Source organism: Puntigrus tetrazona, chromosome 20 (assembly GCF_018831695.1).
Source record: "Puntigrus tetrazona isolate hp1 chromosome 20, ASM1883169v1, whole genome shotgun sequence".
Classification (NCBI taxonomy): domain Eukaryota; kingdom Metazoa; phylum Chordata; class Actinopteri; order Cypriniformes; family Cyprinidae; genus Puntigrus; species Puntigrus tetrazona.
The window spans coordinates 23,954,603-23,981,786 of record NC_056718.1 but is presented as its reverse complement, the minus strand read 5'-3'; the positions used below and the strand labels follow the sequence as shown (position 1 = coordinate 23,981,786).

Here is a 27,184-nt window from a genome sequence, read left to right as displayed (position 1 = left end):
ACATTCATAATGTGGTATACTCGCAGAAAGTCACGTTAGTATCTGATAGAAACAGCAAAAACTTAATACATAACAACAAGTGGCTTTTGGTATGAAACGAACAATAAGCTGTCAAATATTGTCATATTTTGAGGAATTCAAAAAATAAATAGCGTGTCACGACGGATCGAAGCAGCGTCTCGGCTCCAACCGGCCGTCTTGTATTCTTCGCTACTAGTTATAGCACCAAATAAACACGAATAGCAAATTGTGTTTGAACTCAAGCTCAAATGCGCCGATGCTAATTCAGCGTGGCGATTGGTCAGATCGCACGTCAATCAAAGTCTCTGCAAAAGCAGGCTGTGTGCTGCGGTTGACCAATCCATGTTATTAACGTCGCAAACGTGCAAATATGATATTTATCCAGGGTTTGCAAATCTTCAAACGCCAGCAACCGACCGGCAAAACCCTGGTAGCCCTACATAAGTAAAAATAAAAGGCACATTATGCCTTGCAATATCCTTAATAACTTTAACAACAGTTATACGTGTAAATAATTATTAGTGTGTCTTATTATTAATTATTGCACCTAATAAAAAGCACAGTGCATTAAAACAACCTGAATGTGAATCAGCAAATATTATAATGAATTTCGCCTACTTAAAATGCAAAATATGGAATAAAATAATAATTCATAATTTTAATAAAGAGATATAATATATACATAATAGAAAAAAAGCTAAAATCTGAAACTGGTAAATTAAACAAAATATAGTGATATATACTATATTACATATAAGTATATATATATATATATATATATATATATATATATATATATATATATATATATATATATATATATATATATATATATATATATATATACTACATTAAATATTGAATATTAAAAATAATAAGTATACATTTTCAACATATTCAACATACTAAAAGCCTTTTCCAAGTAGTTTTGTCTCTAAATTAATCCCCAAATTTATCAGCTAAAATCACTAATGGATTCTTCCAGACCCATCCCTAGTAGAAAAAAAAGACATAAATGCACATAATCTGAGCGCGGGCTGAAATGTCCGATCGGTGGGGGTTAAAGGACACGCGGCTGCTGGACTCTGACTCACAGCTTCTCACACGAACACTGAAAACAGACGTCCAGGTCACATTCTGAACACTAGGGCGACCGTCCTCGGCGTCACAACAAACGCCGCTCTCCTCGTTCTACCGGACCAACTGTTTTTAGCCAAAAAGCAGCTTGTTAAATGTGTCGAGTATCCTGAGCCCAGACTTACGTAACCCTGAACGAACATCCCCCACAGAGAAATTACATCATTTCAGACGTTCTGCATACAGGACAAATAAAGACTTATTACGCAGCTCATATGTTGTGTATCACTTCACACACACTTTCTTCTTACATAATAAACTTTCATCATATTTCATCTCCCCCTTTTAAAATGTTGCATCACTGTCGGTTTTACAACCAGTGTCAGTGTGTATCACGGCAAACCCACCATTGCAAAATATGTAATATATGATAACAATAATATGAGTATATATATATAATAAAATATTTTTATATATTTATGACATTTTTTATTAGTGCTGTGCAATGATTAATCACGATTAACTGCATCCAAATTAAATTAGTTTTTTTTTTATAATATATGTGGGTGTACTGGGTTTATTTATTATGTATATATTAATACACACACAAACACTTTATATTATTTATTTTATAATGCATTATAACATGCAACAGTTTTTTAAAAATACATGTATGCGTTTGGATGTATATATATATACGCACACACATATATTTATTAATTATATATATATATATATATATATATATATATATATATATATATATATATATATATATAGAGAGAGAGAAAGATTAATAAAAAACAATTTTAAAAAATCTGCTCATCATACATATATCTAGTATTAATCTATGTATATTATACAGAGTCTAAAAAATGTTGGGTTACATACAAAGCAATGGGTTGTTAAATGTTTAACCCCACCTTCTGGATAGTGACCCAAAACAACCCAATATTAACATGAGCAAAAACCCCTCAATGTTAAGCCGTATTGTCACATTCGACATAAAAGAAGAAGCTGCAAGTGAAGAAGGGACATGCTGGAGAAGCAGAGAAGGAAGGAGTAAAGCGTAATCTTCAGAGATTACCAGATTCCCAGAGTGTAATCTTGCGGACTGGCATGCGCAAAACTCAGATTGAAAAGTTAGTGGCAAGAAACGAGACGTGAGAGCGTGGAGGTGTGCTGTTTCACAGATAAGAGGTTTTTACAGTAGCAGTCATGTCGAGCGAAAGGAAAATCCTGAGTGTACAGGATTCAGCTTCTCCTGTTTCCCTTCACTGCGTCATCAGAATGCAAAAATTGAACTAATAAAAAGAGCTGACCTGGAGTTTACATACATGAACCATGAATCTTGAAGAAAACCTACTCTCCAAAACCTACTGAGCTGTATTTTTAGGATTATTAATGCATCGTGCTAATGCCCAAATCATCGCTGTCCCGCATGAAGCATTCACGGATACGGTTACGGAAGCTATGAGGAACGTTCTCAGAATGTTCCGGCAAGGTTATCTAAACGTTACCAAGAAAAGTTCTTCAGGTAATGTTGTTAGAATGTTTGTGCACAGTTATCTGGTCTTTCCGTTAGCTTTAAAAAGCATTAAAAAGTTACTTTTACGTTCATGCGACATTTATTTCCGCAACATTTTAATTTGAGGTTAATGTGACGTTTTTATATGTTACTATTTGTTTCAGAACATACTTTTATGAGTAGCATTCCCGGAATGCTCTCTTAACAGTCACTTTCATACGTTTTCAAAAAATGGAACGTTTGGAATATTTAGGGAACAAAGAAAGGTTACTGTAATTTTTCAAATGTAAAAAAATCAGTTTACAGTTTAAAATATAAATAAATAAAACATTCGAAAATGTTGATGCTTTGACATTAGCCTTTCTATGGTTGTAAAATTAAAAAAATCGAATTTTTGTTTGTAAAAAATAATACATAAAACCTTTTCAAACTTTTTTTTAACATTCTGAGAACACTTAGAATGTAACATTTTTTTCATCAATCATCAATTTAATGGCAATGTTAACAAAATGCTCTTAGAGCATATCTTTGTCAACAGGGTATGCTTTCGTGCTCAATTAAATGTTAAAATCAGAAAAGAATACGTCACATTTAAACTACTAACACAGGTAAAACGTCTTCAGACATCCTTTGAATGTCTTTTAGTTCCACATCGAACACCTCAGAGGAGATTCTCTGTTTAAATCATGTCTAACTGAGACTGGAAATGTATAAAGCTGAATAAACAGAACATGCACGGCTAAAATTAGACTTTTAATTTGGGTTCGAGAGAATTTAATGAGAACAAGCGCAGTCAGAATACCAGCCGTAAGTCCGGGACAGAGTGCACTGGAGAGAACACAAGTGTCAGCTAAACGCAGGCCTTTCTCTCCGGACCAAAGCTGATTAAAACTTCCACAAGTGAACAGCAAAGTCACATTAAACCTTCGCTTAAATCTCACTGGAGTTACAAAAAAACAGCCTGACATGGAGTTCAAATCTCCTCAAAGCTCTTAGTACACACTTTAATGCACTTCTGCGAGGTTTTCCATCTGCTGATTAACCAAAAACACACGATAATTCCTAGTGGGTCATTAGTGGCGTCTCAAAGACCCTAAATATAATCCTCAAACGCTCAATCCGTCGACACATGACACCACTGCAAAAGGTGAGAAACATTATATATTACAGTATATATGTGTTTGGGTGTAGTGTGGGTAAATGATACAATGCATAAAAATGCTGAATGAAATACAAAATGATAAATACATTTGGAAATTTACAGTGACCAGGGAACGCTAATCTTACGAAAAATTGTATTGTGGTAAAAAATATACATTTACGTAAAATGTTTAAAATTCCGATGATTGAGGAGCGCTAGTCACAAAATTAAGAAATTAGCATACGTGGGTGTGTGTTATAAAAATATTAAAAATTAATTATCTTATGTACTGCATTTATTCATTTAGCAGATGAATAAGCAACTTTAAACATTTGAAGCGATCAAACAGAGCAATGATAAGCAAGTTGTACTGTATATCACTAATATATTTTTTTGAAGATTGCCGTTCCTAGATCATTGTAATCGTTTTATTTCCAATGCACATGCTGTTACATTCAGATACACGAGGTGCCCGAGAGATCATCGCGGTCTGATCGCGCTAGCCTCATGTGCTTTAGATGTCCTTAGTGTTTCCAGAGAGATGAGCTGCTCTGTTAAGGCTCGTGTGGAGATGCTCGTCTCACCTGGCTCTGTGCAGTTCTTCTCCACCGTCACATTATCCGCTGCGGAGGACATGAGCCGTCGACCCCAGTGATCCTGCGACTCCGCATCAGTCTCCTCCGCGATCATACCGTGACCTGCAAAAACAAAACACTCGTCGAATCACTCAACAGCGAAGAAAGAACGAGTCATAGGAGTTCAGAAGAGTGAGCAAATGATGACGGAATTCAAGTTTAAAAGAGAAATGTCCACAGAGTAGCGCTAAAACACAGCTTCAATATGTGAACCCTGGCTCATTTTGAACGCGTCGATAAAGGTATGTATTGCAGACTGTTGCTAAAAGTCAACGCTCTCATGTTGGAGATACACCAAATCCAACCTTAAACCCACCCGATAGCGTTAACAAGCGCAAAACTGATATGAAAACACATCTGTTGAAGCAACCGTGTCATTTCAACTTCCTTTTACACGTTTCGATGAAGCGTAGTTACACGGGATCGAATCTTTCTATGAAAACCCACAGATATGAAGCTGGATATGTGTCGTGGTTTTACGTTAATATCGTCGTAACATTCTTAAAGTAAAAATGATGTGCAAAAATGATGCTTTATTAATCAAAACTCTGTACGGTACAATAAGCAACAATACGTGACGGTTACGATAATGAATACCAGCAACTACTGCGATATTTTGGGAATTCCTTGAGGATATTGTGATGCGGTAATAATGCATATTGTAAATTATTTGAATATTCACATATCGTTGAATCATATTATTGCAAATTTTTTTCAACGTCCTAAATGAATACACGTCAATGCATTAAATACTATTCATTTACATAAATATTAAGAAATGAACTGAAGTGTTGTACGACTGGATTCTTTAAGGTGCTCAGCTTTAACGCAAACGAATGCGTTTTGCTCCACAGCAGGTATTTGCTTCAATCAAAGCAAACGTCCCAGATTTAATCCAAACGGCTCAAACTCTGACGAGACTCTCATGAAGCACCTGAGCAGCTCCAGGACAGAGAGCTTCGCGACAAACATGTAAATAAAAGAACAGGCTTTTGGGAAATCAGGCGGAGATCAAACTGAAAAGACTTTCAGTCAAGTCTCTAATTAAGAAAACTTGGGAAAATAATATAATTACCATATAAAACGTGTAAAAACAGGGAGAGAGGAGAGTGACAGCGTTGCATTTCTTTCCTCCTGGAGCTAGAGAAGAAGAGGAGGAAAACAGGATTTGCCTGATTGGAAAGAGAGGGTTGAATATATTCCCTCCCTCTTTGATCTTTCTTTCTTCAGACATTATGAGAAAAGCAATGAGCCCGACACAAACACAGGCTTTTAAGTAACTGTCACGAGCAGACGTTTCTGACTGAGAGATAACAGATTTCCTATTGTCTGCACGCTATCAGTGCGGAGTAATCTTTTAAGCTCCTTGTTTTTATTGTAATTAATGTCTTTGTGCTCAATTGCATTTGAGCTTGAGCTCTCAAATCGAGCCGCTTGTTTTCGCTTGTCTGGAAGAGCAGACTTTTGACTTGGTAGATGATAGACACGCAGAACTGGCTTTAGTCTCTTCAGACTTGAGATGCACGTTCTGACAATTTCTATGAATTTTTAACCAGATTTGGAAGGCTGCTATAAAGGACTCGCATTAATAAATCTTGCATGAAATCTGAACACTTGTGCATCTGTGAACAAATAAGACGAGTGACTTTACTTACTTACTTTAAGTATGATATTATCATCTTAAATTCATCAAAATAAGTTGAACAGGTCTTTTTTAAATCATATTTCAACTACAAACCATGTTAATCTGGTGTAATGCAATGTTTAATTCCGATTAAGGTAAAAAAAAAAAAAAAAACATTATTTGTTATATTGTTTCTCTTCTTAGCCCCGCCTTTTGAATAGGGTCAATTTGTACAAAGCTCATCGTTCTAAAAAAGCAAGGTGTGCTCTGATTGGCCAGCTATCCAGTGCATTGTGATTGGCCGAATACCCATGTTACACCCCTTATCATAACGGGAAGCACGAAAACAATAAAACGTGTTACAAATGAGGCGTTTCTTGCTTCCAGTGGAGACATAATTACTGAACGTACTGTCTTTTTAATGCGTTGCGTTGCATCGCGCCTTATAAACATAACACCATGTCTACATTCATGATCAGAAAAACGACAAACAACTAAGCACTAACATTACAAAACTGTTAGGTAGCAAACACTTTTAATAAGAAAACCTAGCTTTCTTAAAGGTTGTGAGTCAGAAGCGCCAGACTGTCCTTGCAGAGTTAAGAATTTCCAAGCATAAACTGCTGTGTCCTCTTTCGAGAACACAAACTAAATTGTATAACTTACATTAAATTAAAAAAACATTGTCTCCGGAACATGGCGCCGACAGCAACGCTACAGAGAGAATAATAGGTCCGCCTTCTTTCTTTGCAGAAACATTCGGGTGGTGGTATAAAATAATTCCACTTTGTGTCGTGTTTAAACAAGCCGTTTGGACCGGTCATAACTTTTATAAAAACAGCTTGTAACACTTCAAGGAGAAAGGAAAACTTAAAATCAAGTGACCCCTTTAAGTCAATTTCAAGTGATTGTACAACTTGTACAACAAAGTTGATTATACTCTGATTATATAAAAAAAATATAAAAAACTGATTATGTAAAAAAAATATGGATTTTGGTTAATCCAAATGTTGGAGTTAGCCCTTTTGGGTCATTTTATTGGGTCGTTTTTAATATTTTCACTCAGTTGCTGGTTAATATTTTACCCAATTGCTGGGTTCAGCTTGTTGGCTCATTATTTTATTTATTTTTTTTTTTTTACTCAAGCGCTGGATGGTGTTTCTGTAACTGCTGGGTCATTTTGATTGCTGGGATATTTTTTTCTACACTCTAAAAAAAATGCTGGGTTAAATATTGACAGAACAAGCAAGCCCGTTTTGACCCAGCAGTTCAGTTAAATGTTTCATCTGGATAGTAAGCCAACTTCCGGGTCAAAACAACTCAATCGCTGGTTCTGGTTTCATTAAACCCAGCCATTTTTACCCGACTGCTAGGTTCCTCTTTGTTATTATGCACTGCATAAAATAATACAACTTACAGCACGGTAAAGACTTCATAATTTAAATGTCCAAATAACCCAAGTCGGGTTGTTTTTAACACAGAATTTTAAACATCCAAGTGTATACTGCATTGAATTTGTATACATTTTTTTTTTTACGTTTTAGTAATTTTGCTGTGTGTTGTAGCATTTGTATGTTTTTTTAAAAATACATCCATATAGTTTTTGTTCATTTCATTTAGGTTACAGTTCTCATTATTTAAGTTAAACATGCATTTTATTTTATTTCAGATATAATTTATTTCAAGTGAAAAAATTAGTTTTTTTTTTTTAGTGAAACATTAGTTTTTAGTTTGAGGTTTGGTGTGCTGATATTACCATGTAAACGTAAACATAGATAGCAAATAATTTAGTTGGAAGTCAAATTTTATTTTTTTGGTCATTAAATTTGTTACTTCACATCATCATCATCATCATCGTCGTCATCATCATCTCCCTTTGCAACTCGTAATTCTGAGAAATAAACTCACAGTTGTTATATAGATAGATAGAAATTCATAATTGCGTGATATAGTTTTTTCCCCTCAAACTTGAACTTTATATTTCGCAATTCTGAGTTTGTCTCTCAGTTTATATCTCCCAATTCTGAATAAAAAAAATTAATAATTGCAAGATATAAACTCGCAATTCCAAGAAAAAAGTCAAAATAGCTACTTTATATCTCTCAATTATGACTTTATAACTCAACTGTTTGATATAAAGTCACAAGTCAGATTTTTGTTTTATATTTTTATAGTTTCTATCGCGCAATTTCGCCTTTTTTAATACTGCCCTGACAGCTCACTATAAATAATAATAACAATAATAATAATAATTAGGGTACATTTAATTTTTGATTACAAATACTACTTCAGGTTTTCGCTTTATAATATTGATTCAGTGCTCCGTTTCATCATTTGCGAAATTTGTTTAAAAGTAGTTTTTTTTTTGTTTGTTTTTTAATCCGTTATTTTGCATTTTTTTAATCATAAACCGGAATGATTTGAGTAGAATTGACACTGATCAAAATATTTTATTATTTATTCAGATTTGATTTGATTTAATTTTTTGCATTTTTCAAATCTTAAAACGAACGCTCGCCGTTTCCTCTTCGTTCTAAGCAGCACAGCACGGACACAGAACACCGAATGAAAAGGAGCGTTAAAGTAGTAAAAGCTAAAAAAATCAAGCCACTATATCCGCCTTTGAAGCCACGGGGTAAACGTCCCATGTTCTGCTCTGTTCTGTGTGTGCATGTGTAATGCATGACAACATGACGGTTAAACCCACGGAGCACCGTGAGCTTTTGACGAGTTCAGATCGCGATCTGATGCCAGAGCAATGTGACTTTCATTTGCCCCAGAGGAATCAGACGGCACTTCACACACACGCCTGACCATAAAAGACAAATCACCAGAGAACAGTGCATTCAGATCTGACCATGTGTGCATAACGGACCCAACATACCGTCTCCGTCTCACACTGCGGCATATGACACAGAGCATCGCCACCAACACACACACACACACACAACCTCGTGAGCTGACTGCCTACACATGCGATCTGCACACATGCAGTCTAGATGGGCAGCTCACTAGGTTTGGAGACACAGCCCTTCTGAAGAGACCTTTATCTGTACAGCTCACTGCACGCAGGCATCCATAAACATCCAAAAAACGCGCATTCACGATTGTGATCCATTTCATATAAAGCACAAACACGATAAAGCCACCGATCGATCTCTCCGAATCGATTTCCTGTAGATCGTTGACCTCACGCGCGCACAAACGTCTGCTTGTCTACCTAATGATGCACATCTCCGTTGTACCTAAGGACAGGTGTTCATTTCATATTCTCCATAATTCGAGCGCAATCTCATGCCAGAGACATAATTATGTAATTATTCGGAAATAATGAGATCACAGAAACTGCGTTAGTATTTGTAAGTGAAATAAAAAGCGTCAGGAGTAATCGTACATGCATCATTATTAATGCATTAACTGTAGCCGATGAATATTAGAATATTTTTTTGTCAAGAAGCCTGTTTTAAAGTGACTTCTTCTCCCTAACGCCGCTCATTCGAGACAGAAATTCAATCAGCAATGCTGTAAAGGATCAGAAAAATACGTTTATCGACTGACACTACAGATAACCACAGGTTTGCAGCAATATTTCGAAATGAATTTGAGAAACGCATTCTAAATATGCAAGCGAGAGAGACAAGCGAAACAGGGGGGAAAATGAATAGTTTATAGGGTAACATTCTTCAAATAAATGTAAAATTGCATTTTTAGAAGATCACCGGCTTTGAGTGTTTTTTGCGTGGCTGAACTATTAATCAAAACGCGTTTTTGACGCCGGGCACCTCATATCATTCCCGTTTATGAACCATACTGGACCGCCAAGGGTAAATCACTGATCCGTGTCGGTCCGGTTCTGATTGTTTTGAACGTCTACATGTCAGCTGCAAAGTCAAACTCCCTCCTCCTCCTCCTCCTCTTCCTCCTCCTTCTCCTCCCGCACCTGCCCGTCGTGATAGCGATCTCTCCGCGTCCGGGACACGCGAGGGCTCGGACCGACAGCCAGAAGCGGACTCACCTGTCCTGGTCAGGATGCTCGACATGCCCCACGCCACGAGCAGAACGCTGCAGACCAAGCACACCTGCGCCAGCAGCATCTCCCTCCTCTTGCGCACTTTGAACATCTTGGCGATGATGGATTTCTTGGAGACCGTCGTCACGGCGCGGTCCTGCTGCTGCTGCTGCTGCTCCTGACCCGCGGTGGTCATCGTCGCGGCTTCAATGAGCGCCGAAACGCGCGATGCGCAGCCGGAGAGAGAGCGTGCACGATCAGAGGTCTGGATCCAGATACAGCAAGCGCAGAATCACCGTCCCAGATCCCTGCTCTCATCAGATTCCTCCCCGCCGCATTGCAACAACGCTGGAAACGTTAAATTCCCGCACGCACGCATCCCGCGACGCCGCGTGCGTCTGCCGTAAAGCGCGCGCGTGCGAACAGCATCGGGGCTCGGGCGATGTCCTCCGGTCGCTCTGCTCGCGAAAGCGTTCCCGCTCTTCCCATCTGGAACGTCGGGAACTTTGCGCTCCGCTGATGTCCGCCGGAGACACGTGACGTTCCGCGATCCGGTGCGTTCACGCGACGCGTCACCCGCGCCCAGCGCGAGAGGGAAAAAAACCTGCATGAATGTGCGCGTGGTAAATCATCATTAGGCTGTCGGAAGTTTAAAGCAGTTTCAGTATTTCTTGAAAGCACGGTTCACGAAACAACGGCGAACCCGAACGTGCGATGTCGTTGAATGTGAAATAAATACGGTTTCATGACATTTCTGCATACCGTACAAAAGTTTGGTTTTGTTGAAAAGCAGGCACGTTAAATTATTCAAAAGTGACGTTAAAGATATTCATGTTACAAAAGTGTCTATTAAATATATATATATATATATATATATATATATATATATATATATATATATATATATATATATATATATATATATAAATTACATACATACATAAATTACATACGTACATAAATACATACAAATATAAATTATATATATATATATATACACACAAAACACACACACACACACACACACACACACACACACATAAATCCATACATATTTAAAATAAAATAATAAATAAAATCTCATACCTTTACTGTTTTTACTGTATTTTTATGCAAATCAATTTTTTAAAAGACTTTAAAAAAGACTTTAAAAAAACTTTTATCTTTGGAATATCTGTGGTTATATATACACACACAGTGTCACATTAAGGGTGTGAACGTGTAACCAGAAGGTCAGATATGATGTGTGTGTGTGTGTGTGTGTGTGTGTTTGGCATGTTGTCTTAACATCCACCTTTATTTCAGACCTTGAAGGTCAAACGATGTCTTCAGACATGCACGGTGCTTCATCTGGACATATACAATCTGCCCTGCTACATTAAGTGTCACGCTTCATATTGTCACCTCATATTACATCTATAAGCTATTTATAAGCCTTTAAATAAAACAGCATTTGTCTTTTTGTGCGACACACATTTCAATATCCGAATTGCTAAAAGTAAAACTAATTCCAAATATAAAATAACTGTATTTTTTAATTGTAATTATTAGAGAAAAACGGGGAAAACATGAACATATTTTTTTTTTTGCAAGAACCACACACACAAATATATATGTATATATATATATATATATATATATATATATATATATATATATATATATATATATATATATATATATATATATATACTATATTTTTATATTTTTATATATATATACTGTGTATATATACACACACACACACATATATATATATATATATATATATATATATATATATATATATATACGCACACAAGTATATATCTGTGTCCTTGTTCTATAGGTCGGCTGTCCTTTGCCGTCACAGTCCTGTTCAGCAGACAGAATGCACTCATATTAACCAGCTTTAATAATGCCAGCGTTTGCCTTAATTAGCCCGACTCATTGTTGAACTATAATTGCTCGCCCTGTTCAATTAAACGCCGGTCAAGTTTGTGATAATGGAAACTTTGCATTCTCCTTCGCAATACAATTATGAAGCATATGCACACAGAGGAAGGCGAGACGTGACCTCCAGAGAACGAGCGAATCACACACTCGGTACACTTTTAGTTTTTGTCAAATTTGCCGTTTGAGAATATTGCTTATGCCATCGTTTAAAATGAACTCATTTTCTCATCTAAATGTTTGAGGGTTGATTTTTTTTTTTATAAAAAATACAGTAAAAACAGCTGTACTGTAAAATATGATTAAAATTGTGTGTTTTCTATTTAAATATATTGTAAAATGTGTATTTTCAGCATCATTACTCTAGTCTTCAGTGTCACATGATCCTTCAGAAATCATCTAAAATGCTCAAGGAATATTTCTGATTATTATTAACGCTGAAAACCGTTGCGTGGCTTAATATTTTTGCACCATGAACTGAGATATTTAGTTCTTTCAGAAGAAATGTTATATAGCAGAAAGATATAAAACATATACGTGTTGGCAGATATTTAAGAATGTATTAATTTTAAGAAAAACAATTCTAGAGCCAGTTATCTAGAGCTAGTTTCAAATGTGTTCCGTGTCGGAATGTTTTTGAGACTCCGCCCACTGGCAATTTAACCAATAGTTTTTCGACAGCCATGGTTGCCAGGTAGCGAAAAAAACAACATATCGCTTAAAATGAAGCTATCGTCAACATAAAAAAAACCCTAAAATATTAAAACTCAGATAAATCGACTCTCAGTGTAAGGGTCATTCCCGTTCGTTGTCGGTCGCACTCATTCCTTTTGCATGTTCTCAATCTGGCAACCCGTGTGAGATTTGAGTCTCAGAAGAACTGAGACTTTTGTTCACTAAAATTTCTTTAAGGAACCAAAAAATGATTCTGTTTTTTTCTAACCTTTAAGACTCTTGTACAGCATTAGCCTAAAACAAAGTTCTCATTAAACAGCAGCATGCATGACCGTGCTGACATCAAAATGCAAGTAAATAGCAACGATACTGATTTAACACTGAGTCTTCGGGCCGTCTGTGTCTCAGGAGATCATGAGGTGTCCATGGCTCTGGCACAGGAACCTTAAACTTCTGTGATCTCGTGCCACAAGCGTCCAGCAGCGGATAAATCCATTTAGATGACGTCCGGCAGACCTGCAAGAGAGCGGCAGTCAACTGAGATAATAAAAAAATTTGTCCTTTTTTTCATGCAAAAGCCTATTTTAGAAAAGTTATTATTTTTAAGTGCCATTTTAATCACAATTATGATGCATGATGATTGCACGGCGACACTATATTTATGACAATTAACTCCTGACATATGAAATAATAGTCCAATAAAAATCCAACATGTATTTAAATATTTTTAAACCTACATGATGATACAATTTAGCAAATGTTAAGTTTTGCGGCTACTCACCACTAGGAAGCGTTTATGTTTATGATCAGAGACTGTAAAACATGTATTATAGTTATGGCAATGACATATTTAGAGTTTTGCTATTTGCTATATTTAATGCGTTACTAAAACCTTTTTTTTTTTTTTTATTTATATAGCGCTTTTAACAACACAGGTTGCATCAAAGCACTGTACAGTATAATGACAGGGATGTATAATGACAGAGTGACCAATTTCTTATTAAATGCAGAGACGGTCTCTGTAGTCAATTCAACGATAGTCACTAGAAGTTAAGTGTCCCCAACCAAGCAAGCCAGAGGCGACAGCGGCAAGGAAACAAAACCCCATGCATACAGAATGGAGAAAAAAACCTTGGGAGAAACCAGACTCAGTTGGGGTCAGTTCTCCTCTGACCGGACGCCCAGCACTTAACTTCCAGTTCAATTTTAAACGCAGCTGTGTCAGGTAGTGTAAATGACTTAGTGTGTGTGTGTGTGCGTGTGTGTGTGTGCATCAGGATCTGGTGATTGGTCCACGGGGCGCATCTAGGTGTTCTGGTCTCTGATGAACATAATCTCTGGGTGCTGATCCACCATCTAGTCTGGATACAAACTGTGAAAACAGATTGAGAAAGAGACAGGACTAATATTAGCGTAGATGCCATTCTTTTTACGATGTCACAAGTACATCGTATTTTATGAGGAGTGTTTCCGGTTCCAGCAAATCTAAGTAATGCAGCCTAAAAATCCTTTAATGGATTTGAATAATAAAAGGCGTGTTGGTGTGTTATGTGTAGGCTAAGTTAAAAGATGTGTCTTTAATCTAGATTTAAACTGGCAGAGTGTGTCTGCTTCCCGAACAGAGTTAGGGAGATTGTTCCAGAGTTTAGGTGCTAGATAGGAAAAGGATCTGGCGCCCGCAGTCGATTTTGATATTCTAGGTATTATCAAATGGCCAGAGTTTTGAGAACGCAGCGGACGTGCAGGACTATAATGTGATAAGAGCTCGCTCAAGTATTGAGGAGCTAAACCATTCAGGGCTTTATAGGTAATTAATAAGATTTTAAAATCTATCCGATGTTTGATAGGGAGCCAGTGCAGTGTTGACAGAACTGGGCTAATGTGATCATACTTCCTAGTTCTAGTAAGGACTCTGGCTGCTGCGTTTTGGACTAGCTGAACAACCACCCAATAAAGCATTGCAATAATCTAACCTTGAGGTCATAAACGCATGAATTAATATTTCTGCATTAGAGGTTGAAAGCATAGGTCGTAATTTAGATATATTTTTAAGATGGAAAAACGCAGTTTTACAGATGCTAGAAACATGATTTTCAAAGGAAAGATTGCGGTCAAACAGCACACCTAGGTTCCTAACTGATGATGAAGAATTAACAGAGCAGCCATCAAGTGATAGGCTGTGTTCTAGATTATTATATGTGGGGTTTTTAGGTCCAATTATTAGCACCTCTGTTTTTTCAGAATTTAACATTAAGAAGTTACTCATCATCCAGCTTTTTATATCGACTATGCATTCTGTTAGATTCTCAATTTGGTGTGTATCACCAGGCTGCGCTGAAATATAGAGCTGAGCATCAGCAGCATAGCAGTGAAAGCTAACACCATGACTCCTGATAATATCTCCCAGAGGTAACATGTAAAGGTTGAAAAGTAACGGTCCTAGCACTGAGTGTTGAGACTATTTCACTCAAACGGCTCTTTACCAGGAAGGATCAACTCAAAGCGAAATAAAACACAAGTCAGGTTTTTATGGATTTTAAGGCTTGCAAAGATTGCGCTGTCGAATGCAAGCGGGAGAGAAACAGGTTTCTCCTTAACCTCCCTTTTGTCTCCAGACGGATAACAGTCCGCCTGAGGCCGGGGGCCGGGCAGGCCCCCGCCTTCTGCCTCCTTCCCTGCTTTGCCTCCTCCCGCTTTGCCTCCTCCGACGCTCAGATCGCAAGTCACTTTATTTATAGAGGAAAGGACAAGATACAGTAAATGAAAACAATTGGCCATTTCTTGTGCGTCAGAATCTTCACTCCTTCAGATTCTTCCGTGGCCCTATCAGTATTCTACGGAGGCCATGTTATGACCAAGAATCAAACTGAAACTAAAAGGCCACAGGTGCATAACTGTCAACATTTAACTCCAACATTCCGTTCTCATCAGGCTGACAAAGCCTGGCACCCGATGGAAGCTGTAACTGAAGGATCAAAGTTGCAAAATGTCAATACATAACCCTAACATATCCCTCCTCTTTGACGTTTTGACCTGAAAATAACATAATAAGGCATATGCATATTGAACTACATCTCTACTGATTACTGGATTACATAGTCGATGCTTACTTTAAACAGCAAGGTTGGTAAAAACAGTATCTGAGGAAAAATTCCCAACCGACCTGTTACCTGCGATCACCTGTAAGGCTTGCATCTTAATCATAATGTATACAATACAAAATTTAAAGCTTGAACATAGGAGGAAAATGTGAAAATAAACTGAAAAGGAAGAATGAAATAAAACGGTGCCTCTTGTTCTCATTTTAGTAGCTTATCAGTGTACCTTTTGTATCATAACATCAGCACTCAGCCATATCACAGCTGTGGTTTTAACTGAGACTTCACACATGATACTTAAAGCTCTCCGTTTCTCTCTTGGTGGAGAAGCATGGTAAAACTGGAAAAGTCTGGCTAATCATTTTAGTAATCATTGCCCTTAAACATGGTAAAACACAGATAATGCATAAACATGTTCAAATCAAAATGAGTCTTTAGTTCATGTTGTTCTGTGAACCAGTTTCAATTAGTTTCAGTTCCCTTTAATCGTCTCTCTTATGGCCACCAGTGTGACGTCACTGCTGCAGTCAGGTTTAGAGCAACTCTCCAGCCCTCACGTGCTCACGTACTTGGGGCGCTATAGCTGGGAAAGGGATTAGTTGATTTCTTCAGCAGCCATTTTGATACCGGCCGACTTCAATAGCTCTCCCAAGGTGTTAGCAGTTTGCAAATGAATCCACGTTCTCTCAGCGATCTTATGCAGTTTGGTCAATAACTTTGATCAGGATGCTGTCGCCTGGTTTCAAGACCTGTGGGGACAGAGGTATATCTGGCAGATCATTTGCTCACAACATTTTAAATTTCAACATTTTTTCATCCATTCTGCTAGTGTATGCTGCTCTTGTGGTTTCTCACACACATCATCACACAGCGTAAACTGAACGTACAGTATTTGTACTGTTGGCAAGGTTCAGTTCAATAAAATCCATGTGGATAAACTGAAAAGGTAGTCTGGCTTTGGAAATTGACCTTTTAGGTCTGCAGTTATGTTTACAGCAGATCAAACAAGATTCACAAAATTTTTTTTTAGTAGTTTTAAACCCTGGTGCATTGGTGCATAAAACCCTATGCACCATAATGTTTCCCTTGTGTCAAACTTGCTGCTGTTTTGTAAAGGCACAGTTTGCCTTCAAGTCTGTATTGTGTCTGCACCAAGCAAGGTCATGCTTTGGGAGAGGGCAGTGAGTGCAGCTATGGGCCCTGTCTGCTTTTCCTTTTTATTTTTCAACAATCCTGTCCATGTTCTATCATCTGCTCAAATGCCGCTCCATCATGAGCTAACGGATCATCATTCCTGTCTAGACCCATGAAGTTACCCCCTATCCTGGCCATATTCGTATTTAAAAAGCCAATCTCACAACTCTATCAATCTCTTGGCCATTTAAACGATGCGTGCGTATCAGTTGGTGAAAATTCCTAACCATGCAGTATTTCCAAGTGGACCAAGTGCATTTACTGCCTCTTTAAGTTCTTGTCTGACCATGGCGATACGCATTAAGGTATCTATTGATCGTCCTCTACACCGTAATGTGGATTAGCCACTTGGATGGCTGGAAAAACGGAATCTGATTCTGATGAAAGGTGTTTCATTCTTTTTATGCTCTTTTTCTTTCTGCACTGCAACCAATCTTTCTTGTTTCTCTCTTTTTTTCTCTTTGACTTCCACTTGTCTTTTATCAGCCTGCTGCCATTTCATCGCTTCAATTAATTGAAGTTTCAACAGATCAACCTTTTTCCCTTGGCTAAGGATAAATCAACTTTTATTTTGTTTATTAAGAGAGTGCAGTCCTTTTTGACTAATTTACCACTGAAATCATATTTTTATTCCACTCATTGAGATATCGCACACTGTCTGCCGAATATGTATGCATAAACTTTGGATCTCCCTTCAATTTACTTTTTCCTGCACCCATTTTCGCTTTTGGTAAGAGTCAATTAGTCACACGTCTGATCAGATCGTCCACTGCACCAAGCTTCTACAGACACTGTCTGCGGATACAGCCGTCTGAACAAACCAACTTTTCAATTTTGACTCAAACCCAATATAAATTTTATGTTTGAACAACACAACTCCCCTTCTAGTGGGGAAAAATATCAGTTGTGTTATTCCTAAACCACAACAACCACCTTATTCACCGCAAAATCCTAGTGATTCACAATGACGTTCATACAACACATTCATACCATTCATACAATGCGCGCTTAGAACAACCTTTTGTCGATCCTAGACAATTGGTCGACAGATTCTTCTGTCGAGATTACTGTGCTACCCCGCGAGTCGATCCAGATCCTTCACCTTTACAGGCAAATCAACGGCACGCTCGCCAGCAGCTAGTAACCTGATCACTGTGCTACCGGAATCCATTTCACCTTTACAGGCAAATCAACGGGTACGCTCGGCTAGCAGCTAGTAACCTCTCCGCATCAGATCCTTCGCCTTAGCAGGCAAATCAACGGGTACGCCGAGCCGGTAATTATACTGCAGTCTCATCCACACACTTCACCCATAAAAACACAATACCGGTATATCACCTGATCAGTGCGTTGAGTTGTCCTTCCAACGTCACCAGGCGGTCACCGACCCCCTCGTTCACGCTGGATTTTTGCAGGCAGCTATTGCCTGGCTCTGCCAGAGACTGTCTCTCAGCTCCTCTTCGTCCTCTCCTCCTCCGCTCTGTCGTGTTGGGATCCGGCTCGGCGACCAAATAAATGTTGAGACTATTTCACTCAAACGGCTCTTTACCAGGAAGGATCAACTCAAAGCGAAATCACAAGTCAGGTTTTTATGGATGGCTTGCAAAGATTGCGCTAACGAATGCAAGCGGGAGAGAAACAGGTTTCTCCTTAACCTCCCTTTTGCTCCAGACGGATCACAGTCCGCCTGAGGCCGGGGCCACGCTTTGCCTCCTCCGACGCTTCGCAAGTCACTTTATTTATAGAGGAAAGGACAAGATACAGTAAATGAAAACAATTGGCCACATTTCTTGTGCGTCAGAATCTTCACTCCTTCAGATTCTTCCGGTGGCCCTATCAGTATTCTACGGAGGCCATGTTATGACCAAGAATCAAACTGAAACTAAAAGGCCACAGGTGCATAACTGTCAACATTTAACTCCAACATTCCGTTCTCATCAGGCTGACAAAGCCTGGCACCCGATGGAAGCTGTAACTGAAGGATCAAAGTTGCAAAATGTCAATACATAACCCTAACACTGAGCCTTGAGGAACTCCATATTTCACACTTTTTTTTGAGTGGTTGGTTTTGTCATGCAGACCTGGCAACCTGTATGGACACTTTTTTTAATATATTTTAATGCGCTACTTAAAACCTTTTTACTATATTTAACAGGCTACTAAAACCATTTTTGACTGGTTTGGTTTTGTCATGCAGACCTGGCAACCTGTATGTACGCTTTTTTTTTGTTGTTGTTATTTTCTATATTTCATGCACTACTTAAAACCTTTTTGCTATATTTAATGCGCTACTAAATCCTTTTTTGACTGGTTTGGTTTTGTCATGCAGACCTGGCAACTTGTATGGACGCTTTTTTTGCTATTTGCCATATTTAATACCCTACTTAAAACCTTTTTGCCATATTTAATGCTCTGCTTAAAACATTTTTAGCATATTTAATGCACTATTTAAACCCTTTTTGCCATATTTAATGCGCTACTTAACCTTCTTATGACTGGTTTGGTTTTGTCATGCAGACCTGGCATGGACGCTTTTTTTTTTTTTTTTTTTTTTTTTTTTTTTGCTATTTTCTATATTTAATGCACTACTTAAAACCTTTTTGCTATATTTAATGCGATACTAAAACCTTTTTTGACCGGTTTGGTTTTGTCATGCAGATTTGGCAACCTGTATGGACGCTTCAGTTCAGTTCAGAACCGTAGCCTGCGTTTCACGGAAATGATTTATTTTTATTGTCTGAGAAATGCAAAATGACAGTCAGCGCAGAAGGCACGGAGTTCATTGCGTTCAACAGTTTTGATTATTTTCCAGCCTTTGCATATCAAATATGATACGCGTCTTCCGTGTGCATGTAATGCACCTAAACGTTCTGCTTCAGTAACCCTACTGTAAAGCAATAACTTTGGCTTGGAAACTAGCCTATTTCTGTATTGCAACGAGATGCACACACGGTTTTTGATGTCACAGACAGAGCAAACACACGCAGGGTCCCACCGGTACGCTCCAAATTTAATGCATCCGCGAGCTCTTGCATCACTGGCAGGAAGATAAAATATTCATCATAATCACATGGCGCAGTCACGGCGGTGTGTTGGGGTTTGTTTGGACGGCACGCGTTCAGCCCGTGCCAGATCCATTACACGCTAAACATCTCCCCTCCAACGCTAATGATTACAAACCTGCGGGCCGGTAAACACTGACCTTTAGCGCCGCATCTGCTCAACATCACGTTCAGCCACGAAGAAGAAAAACCAGACTGTTTATGTAAATGCAGAAACTCTAAATATGTATTTCCAGATTATTTCAGCCGCCTATTCCTTTCATTGAAAATCCCGTCTTCGCTGATAGCAAAGTTAAGTATTAGGGTTCACTGCGAGAAATGATAACAGAAATTTTACTGGCGGCTCATTTCATAGTTTCACATATAGGCGATTTCTGTTATTTAAAAAAAAAAAAAAACTGTCAAAGTTAAAACACATGGAAATTCATTCAAATGATATAACAGCAGTACGTTGTTCCCTATTATTGTTATTATTATTGATATTTTAATGTATTATTTATACAGTTAACTAAAACAAAAAAATGCAAAAAAATATTGAAAAAACAAATAAAAAAAAATGAAAAAATTACAGAATTTTTTTTATCTAATTGCATTTATCATATTTAAACATTTCTCAATTTTAAAAGTTTTTTACTAAAATAACTCAAACTTAAATAACGTATAGAATCTACATGCATTTAAAAAAATGCATTATTAATATTAACATTATTAAAAATGAATAAATACTGTACGAAATGTATTGCTCACTGCTAGGTAATGTTAATGCAGCAACTAAACTTAACTAACTAGTGTTAAGTTGCCTCGTCATTTACTCATCCTCGTGTCTTTCTCTATGACTTTCTTCTGCGAAACATCCAAAGTACAGTATTTCAAGCTACGAAATGACAAAAAGAGCAACACCGAAGCATCATAATCTCTTCTAAAGTATATGCATATTTACGTATATATTTAATGAACAAATATATTTTATAATATATTATATTTTATATTATATTTATATATTTATATATATATATATATATATATATATATATATATATATATATATATATATATATATATATATATATATTAAAAAAATATAATTAATTAAAAAATCATTTGTGGGTATTGTAATGTTTGCCCAAAGTAGAGCTTTTCATTTCAAACGCTGGCCTTCTAGAATTAGCTGTGCATGGAAGAAAAGCAGAGGTTTAAGAAGGTAACCTTTACTCAGACAAAGACAAACCACAAAGGTTATTACTCGGAGAAAGAGCGCATTTAATCTGCGGTGACGGCATCGTCGTGATAAGGACAGGAACAAACGGCTTGTTTGCGTCTCCGCTGAAGTAAAATCACCTTGAGGACGATTGCAAAACCCATTTTATCTCCTACATAATGGGAACGCATAGTCATTAAAACCAATTCAGCAGTCTCTAATCAGCTGACAATTTTGCTGACGGAATCAAATGAATGTATTTTTTTTGTCATACATGTACAAATATTAACGTAGGGAGCTGTTTTTATTCTCTTGCATTTTACATAGCTGTCTTTTTCTTTTTAGATTACCAAACATAATCTAAAAATCATCTAATAACTGCACCGCCGCATCTCTCTCTTGCAGAAAAATGAGTGTCACCTTACCCACAATGCACTGTGTTCTCATACTTGTATAATACTGATAGAGCAGGGCATAATTCATTCTTCTTCCAGCAGACACTGACAGCTATTTCTGTACTTTCCTGCGTATCACAAACTCCATCACCTCAGGAACAAACGCTCAGTCGATCGTCCGCAGTTCAAGCACATGGGGATATTATCAGAGCTTATACTGAGCATATTTAAATAACTATGATCGCAGCAGGTTAGTATCTTAAAAAAATGCATGACATGGACCGAACTCAAAGTGTACGTATGAAAAAAAAATACTATATTTTTATACAATATATTTGTGATTAAATGACAACGCACATGCATTTATTTATAAATTAATAAAAAACTACATTTTATTTTCCAAACAGAAAAAATAGGAACAATAATGAAAATTTGTTATTAAATGGCAATTAAAAACATTGTATTTTCCTATTTTTTTTTTTTACTAAATTATCATGTTTTAAAAATATGGGGAAAATAATGCAAATTTGCTATCAAAAAAAAGAAACGTTTTCCAAAATGGAAAATATAATGCAAATTTGTTATTGAATGGTAATGCACTGAAAAAAAAATAGCATTTTCCAAAATATACAATAATACTCGTTTATTATTATTTTTATGGCAATAATGCTAGTTATTTCACAGTAATGTACTGCGATAAACAGCTATATTTTCCAAAAATGTGAATAATAATACAAGTTTCTTATTAAATGGGAATGTACCGCTGAAGTCTGCTAAATTATAAAATGGGGGAAAAACTGTATCGCCATGGACCCACGTCTCCACTGATTAGCTGTGAGGAGAAGAATAAGTCTATCAAGCAATATTCATTCTGCTGACTGTGGTTGAAATCCGGAGCAGAGGGTTTGATTAGCGTCTTTACTAGCAGCTAATGCTGCCCACATTCACACATCATTAGTTATAATCTCACCGACCAACCGTTCGAACGGTTTGCAAAGGCAGGCATGCACTCGGAAGACCTTAGCAACTGCATAGCAACCATGCGGAATAAGGTGACTTTTGCGAGCAGAGAATGCAAAACCCAGTCCGTCCCCAAAACTATAGCGTGATAGAGCTTTGAGCTTTGAGCTGGTCCACCATTAAAGATCCCACACGCAGTGATGCCATTCGCTGGCTCCAAACTACTGCTCCGATTATCCGTGGGTGAACAATCTCTCCCACCTGCTGCGAGGAGCACCACGACTCAGACAAGTTTGCACAGTTTGGGAAAAATGAACACGTTGTTTCTGTAAAATAAACGCAGTCAACGCTTTTTCGACCTTGCATGCATGTCAGCCTGTTTTTGGGGACTCCCAAACGCTAAATATGAATCTTCCATTAGCCATAATTGGCACACTGTAATTGTTTGCTTGATGTTTTTACTGTTTAGGAAAGAAAGAAAGATTTGCCGTAAGGAATCCGATGTTCTGAATCAAATGATTTGAACTGAAATGAATCAATTGATTTGTGAACCAGTTCCACGGTTCCATTTTAAATCAAATGATTTGAACCGAAATGAATCAACTGATTTGTGAACCAGTTCCACGGTTCCATTTTAAATCAAATGATTTGAACCGAAATGAATCAACTGATTTGTGAACCAGTTCCACGGTTCCATTTTAAATCGAATGATTTGAACTGAAATGAATCAATTGATTTGTGAACCAGTTCCACAGTTCCATTTTAAATCAAATGATTTGAACTGAAATGAATCAATTGATTTGTGAACCAGTTCCACAGTTCCATTTTAAATCGAATGATTTGAACTGAAATGAATCAATTGATTTGTGAACCAGTTCCACGGTTCCATTTTAAATCGAATGATTTGAACTGAAATGAATCAATTGATTTGTGAACCAGTTCCACAGTTCCATTTTAAATCGAATGATTTGAACTGAAATGAATCAATTGATTTGTGAACCAGTTCCACAGTTCCATTTTAAATCAAATGATTTGAACTGAAATGAATCGATTGATTTGTGAACCAGTTCCACAGTTCCATTTTAAATCAAATGATTTGAACTGAAATGAATCAATTGATTTGTGAACCAGTTCCACGGTTCCATTTTAAATCGAATGATTTGAACTGAAATGAATCAATTGATTTGTGAACCAGTTCCACGGTTCCATTTTAAGCTCCGAAGTCGTGATCTGAGTAATGATTAGTGAACCATCATTTCAGATTGGAACTTGATTATGTATAATCACAAATCTTTAAATTAGCGAAAACATATGCGCTCCCACAATTCAGAAATGAATAGCCATTTTGATCTTGTTTTTCCTTTTAATTACTTTGTCTGTTCCTCCACTTTAAATTTTTTCAGCCATGTTAAACGACACGGTCAGTACTGTTACTGGCGAAACCCTTCCGTTTTTCCCGGGATATTTTACCATTCTATCCCATTTAAATACTTTCCTGTATTTCTCCTGCATTTTTAATCTTGCTATAACAGAAATCCCACTCTGTGTATTTTATATTTCATATAAAACTCTCATAATTTGTATGGCCCTATAACCTCATTATATATGGCTGTCCGGTTGCCAGATAAATATGAGAGCTGCAAGATTCAAAGTCAGGTGCTACAGACTGAAATTTAAAGGTTAACTTATTAAAGACATAGTGGTAGAAATAGGCTATTATTACTATTATTTAGTAGTATGCATGTAATACAACTACTACTAATATCGAAAAATAATACAATTGTATTTTTTTTAAAGAAATAATCACAAAATGTTTTAATTTATTTTAATAGTAAATCCTCTTTGTTTGCCAACAAATTAGACATGCTAAATCACAAAATTTGGTAACAATAAAACAAAACAATAATTATGTTGTTTTATTCATTTAATTAGACGTGCTTTTTAATTCATAAAATGTAATTTGACCCACTAAAAAGTGAGTACAGAAAAATTAAAATACAAAAATTGAAATGTAATTTAGAGAAAACTAAAAAAAAATTAAGTTTTGAAGAAGATTGCTTCGCCCCCCAAATAGTCTCGGATTTTGGTTAAAAGAAGGAATATACCTAAACAGCTGTTGTACGAGAAGCAAATGCTGTCTAGGTAGGCTTTAGGTTTAACGCAGCGCTTATGTCGCCATCTCTCCACCGCTGAGGATGAGCAGCTGAACTCTGTGCTCCAGGAACACAGCGGGCCATTTCTGGCCGGTCTGGTCTAACAGCTCAGCCGTCAGGTCCATTAAAGCAGAGTCAGCATTATGAACGCTAAGAGGATTAGCTGATGGACATTTCTGCCGGTCCCTGTCACTTATCAAAATGAAAAAGCGGAGAGGTGGAGCTGGAATCATGCTCCACTTTAGCGAAGAATCGCGCTCGCCTTCTCTAAATCTCTTCCAACTCTTTCACAGAGAGGATTACTGGAGTTGACTCACTCTGGGGGACATAAAACATGAGGACGGACAATGTTCAGGCCTTCGCATGAAGTCTTTACATTTAAACGTCCCTAGAAAAACTATTACGCAACAGAGGAAAAAGTGCAGGCTGTCACTCAGTGCTCTTCCCAACGAACAAAAATGCGTTCCAAGAACGCTTTGCTGCCGTTCCTGTCAAGTTATGTTTTATAAGCCGTTTTCTTGTTTGTGCTAATGTTAGAGAAAACGTTAAGGGTATGTTGGGACACTCTAAAAGGCTCGAAGTGGAAAAAAGCCTTGTCTTATTGCATTAATAGTGTATTATAGTAAACATTATTAATGAAGCAGAAGAGCTCAGAATACAAATGCAACAAGTGTTTAATTCCAGGTTAAGCATTTCACCCGCGAAGGAGATGCTTGGCTTATATTGCACTAAAATCAGTGCTGATTAATAATGATTTAACTGCATTTCAAATAAAGTTCTGTATGCATATGCATATGTTTATTATGAATATGATTGAGAAAAAGGTTTTGTCTGTATATTACATATTTACATATGATATAAAAATTATATGAATATAGATAGAAACGTACAAAATTTTGAAAAACAGTTGTTATTCCCATTTAAAGTTACGAGCTATCTGAGATAGAGACTCGAGGCAGGCGTCTTCGGGCTGTAGGAACAAGCCGAGTTTGGTAGGTTTTGGATGATTTTTGGTAATGTTATTCCCGTTTAAAGTTAACAGAGAGAGAGTATGTATCTCTGCCGCCTTTGAGGCAGCGTATCTCGGCCACCTCGTGGGCTAGAGACCTGATTCAGGCGTCTTCGGACAGGGGCCTTCGAGCTGTAGGATCGCTCCAAGTTTGGTTGATTTTCTGCAAAGTTATTCCCGTTAAGTATCTCTGCCAACTCTGAAACGGCGTATCTCGTAACCGGTGGTCTGATCGACTCAAAAATTGGTATGCACCTTCTTGGTCCAATCCAAGTGTGTATGAGGACATTGGCGTATGTTGAACTCCTGCAAAATGGGGAGAGAAAAGCAGTCACACTCTACGATGTTTTTCCACTGCCAACTTTATGCATTCTTTTTTCTTTTTTACAATTTACAATAAACGACCTTTCAAAATAGCAACATTGACTTGTCCTTCATTACACAGAGATTCAATATTTGTCAACCTATATAAATGTACCCTTGTTCACACTTTTCTTATAATCAATCATATCGATTAGCAATTAAAGATTTGGCCATTTTATAAAGCATACATTTTTTTAAAATCTATAAATTTAAACAGATACAGCGATACAAACTAGCACGAACAATTCGGAATATGCGAACGCCATCTTTTTGACATCATCTTAAAAAGAAATGCACAGATTTTTAGATAATTTGATTTTCACGTTACATGTTTTACGTTTCTCAACATATCCACGTTTTCCGGCGAATCAGCAAACCTAAATGAATATGCAAAATTAAAACATTAATTATTAGCAGGCATGCTGAATATGTAGCGCTAATCAACGGATAGGTGGCCTCTCGCCATTATGTGAGCCACGTGCTAACAATACGCAAAATGGAACTCAACGCTAAACAGTCTCAAAACATTCTTTAACATCAACTAAAATCGACTAATCGATCACGATCATTATCCCACCAAACCAATCAATCACTAATTAAACAGCATGTTTTGAGATAACTTATTTGCATTTCCAAACATTTAGTTTTAACATATTCCCACAGATATTTGTCCGTAACATAGAATACTTTTACATATTTATAAACTATTTTATTTAATTATAAAGATATACGTATGTATTTCACTCTGTCAGGTGTCTCAAGAAACATGGCCGCCATCGGTCAATGAAATTTGAGCACCTGTTAGACAAGGTTAATGGAGGTCGCAAATGTGCCTCAAATGTGCCTCAAGATGCATTGCTGTCAATCACATCGTTCATTAATTGTTCACAAATATGTTGAAAACCTACTTTTTGCGAAGTAGTCCCTGGTTTTTCAGTCGATCTCAATCAAACTACTGCAGCAATAGTGAACTTTCTAGATCGGTAATTATCTAAAAGATTCCTTTGGTTACCTATAACTCGGTTATTTCGAAAAAGGGGAGTGGCTACATATACCCACAAGCCTATAAAACCTAAACAAAATCTCAAAATTTCAAGAAACTTGGTGAAA

General features: G+C 37.1%; 1 protein-coding gene across 1 annotated transcript in view; it reads right to left on the bottom strand.

Annotated features, from left to right (window-relative positions):
- Positions 1–10,707, bottom strand: part of slc24a4b (solute carrier family 24 member 4b) — a 32,969-nt gene extending 22,262 nt beyond the window's left edge. The window contains exons 1-2 of the mRNA XM_043218624.1: positions 10,042–10,707; positions 4,352–4,465 (exon numbers count right to left, since the gene is read on the bottom strand). Of these exons, the coding sequence (XP_043074559.1) occupies positions 4,352–4,465; positions 10,042–10,231 (304 nt within the window). The 5' untranslated portion in view covers positions 10,232–10,707. The remainder of the gene's footprint in view (positions 1–4,351; positions 4,466–10,041) is intronic.
- Between the last annotated feature and the right edge of the window lie 16,477 nt (positions 10,708–27,184).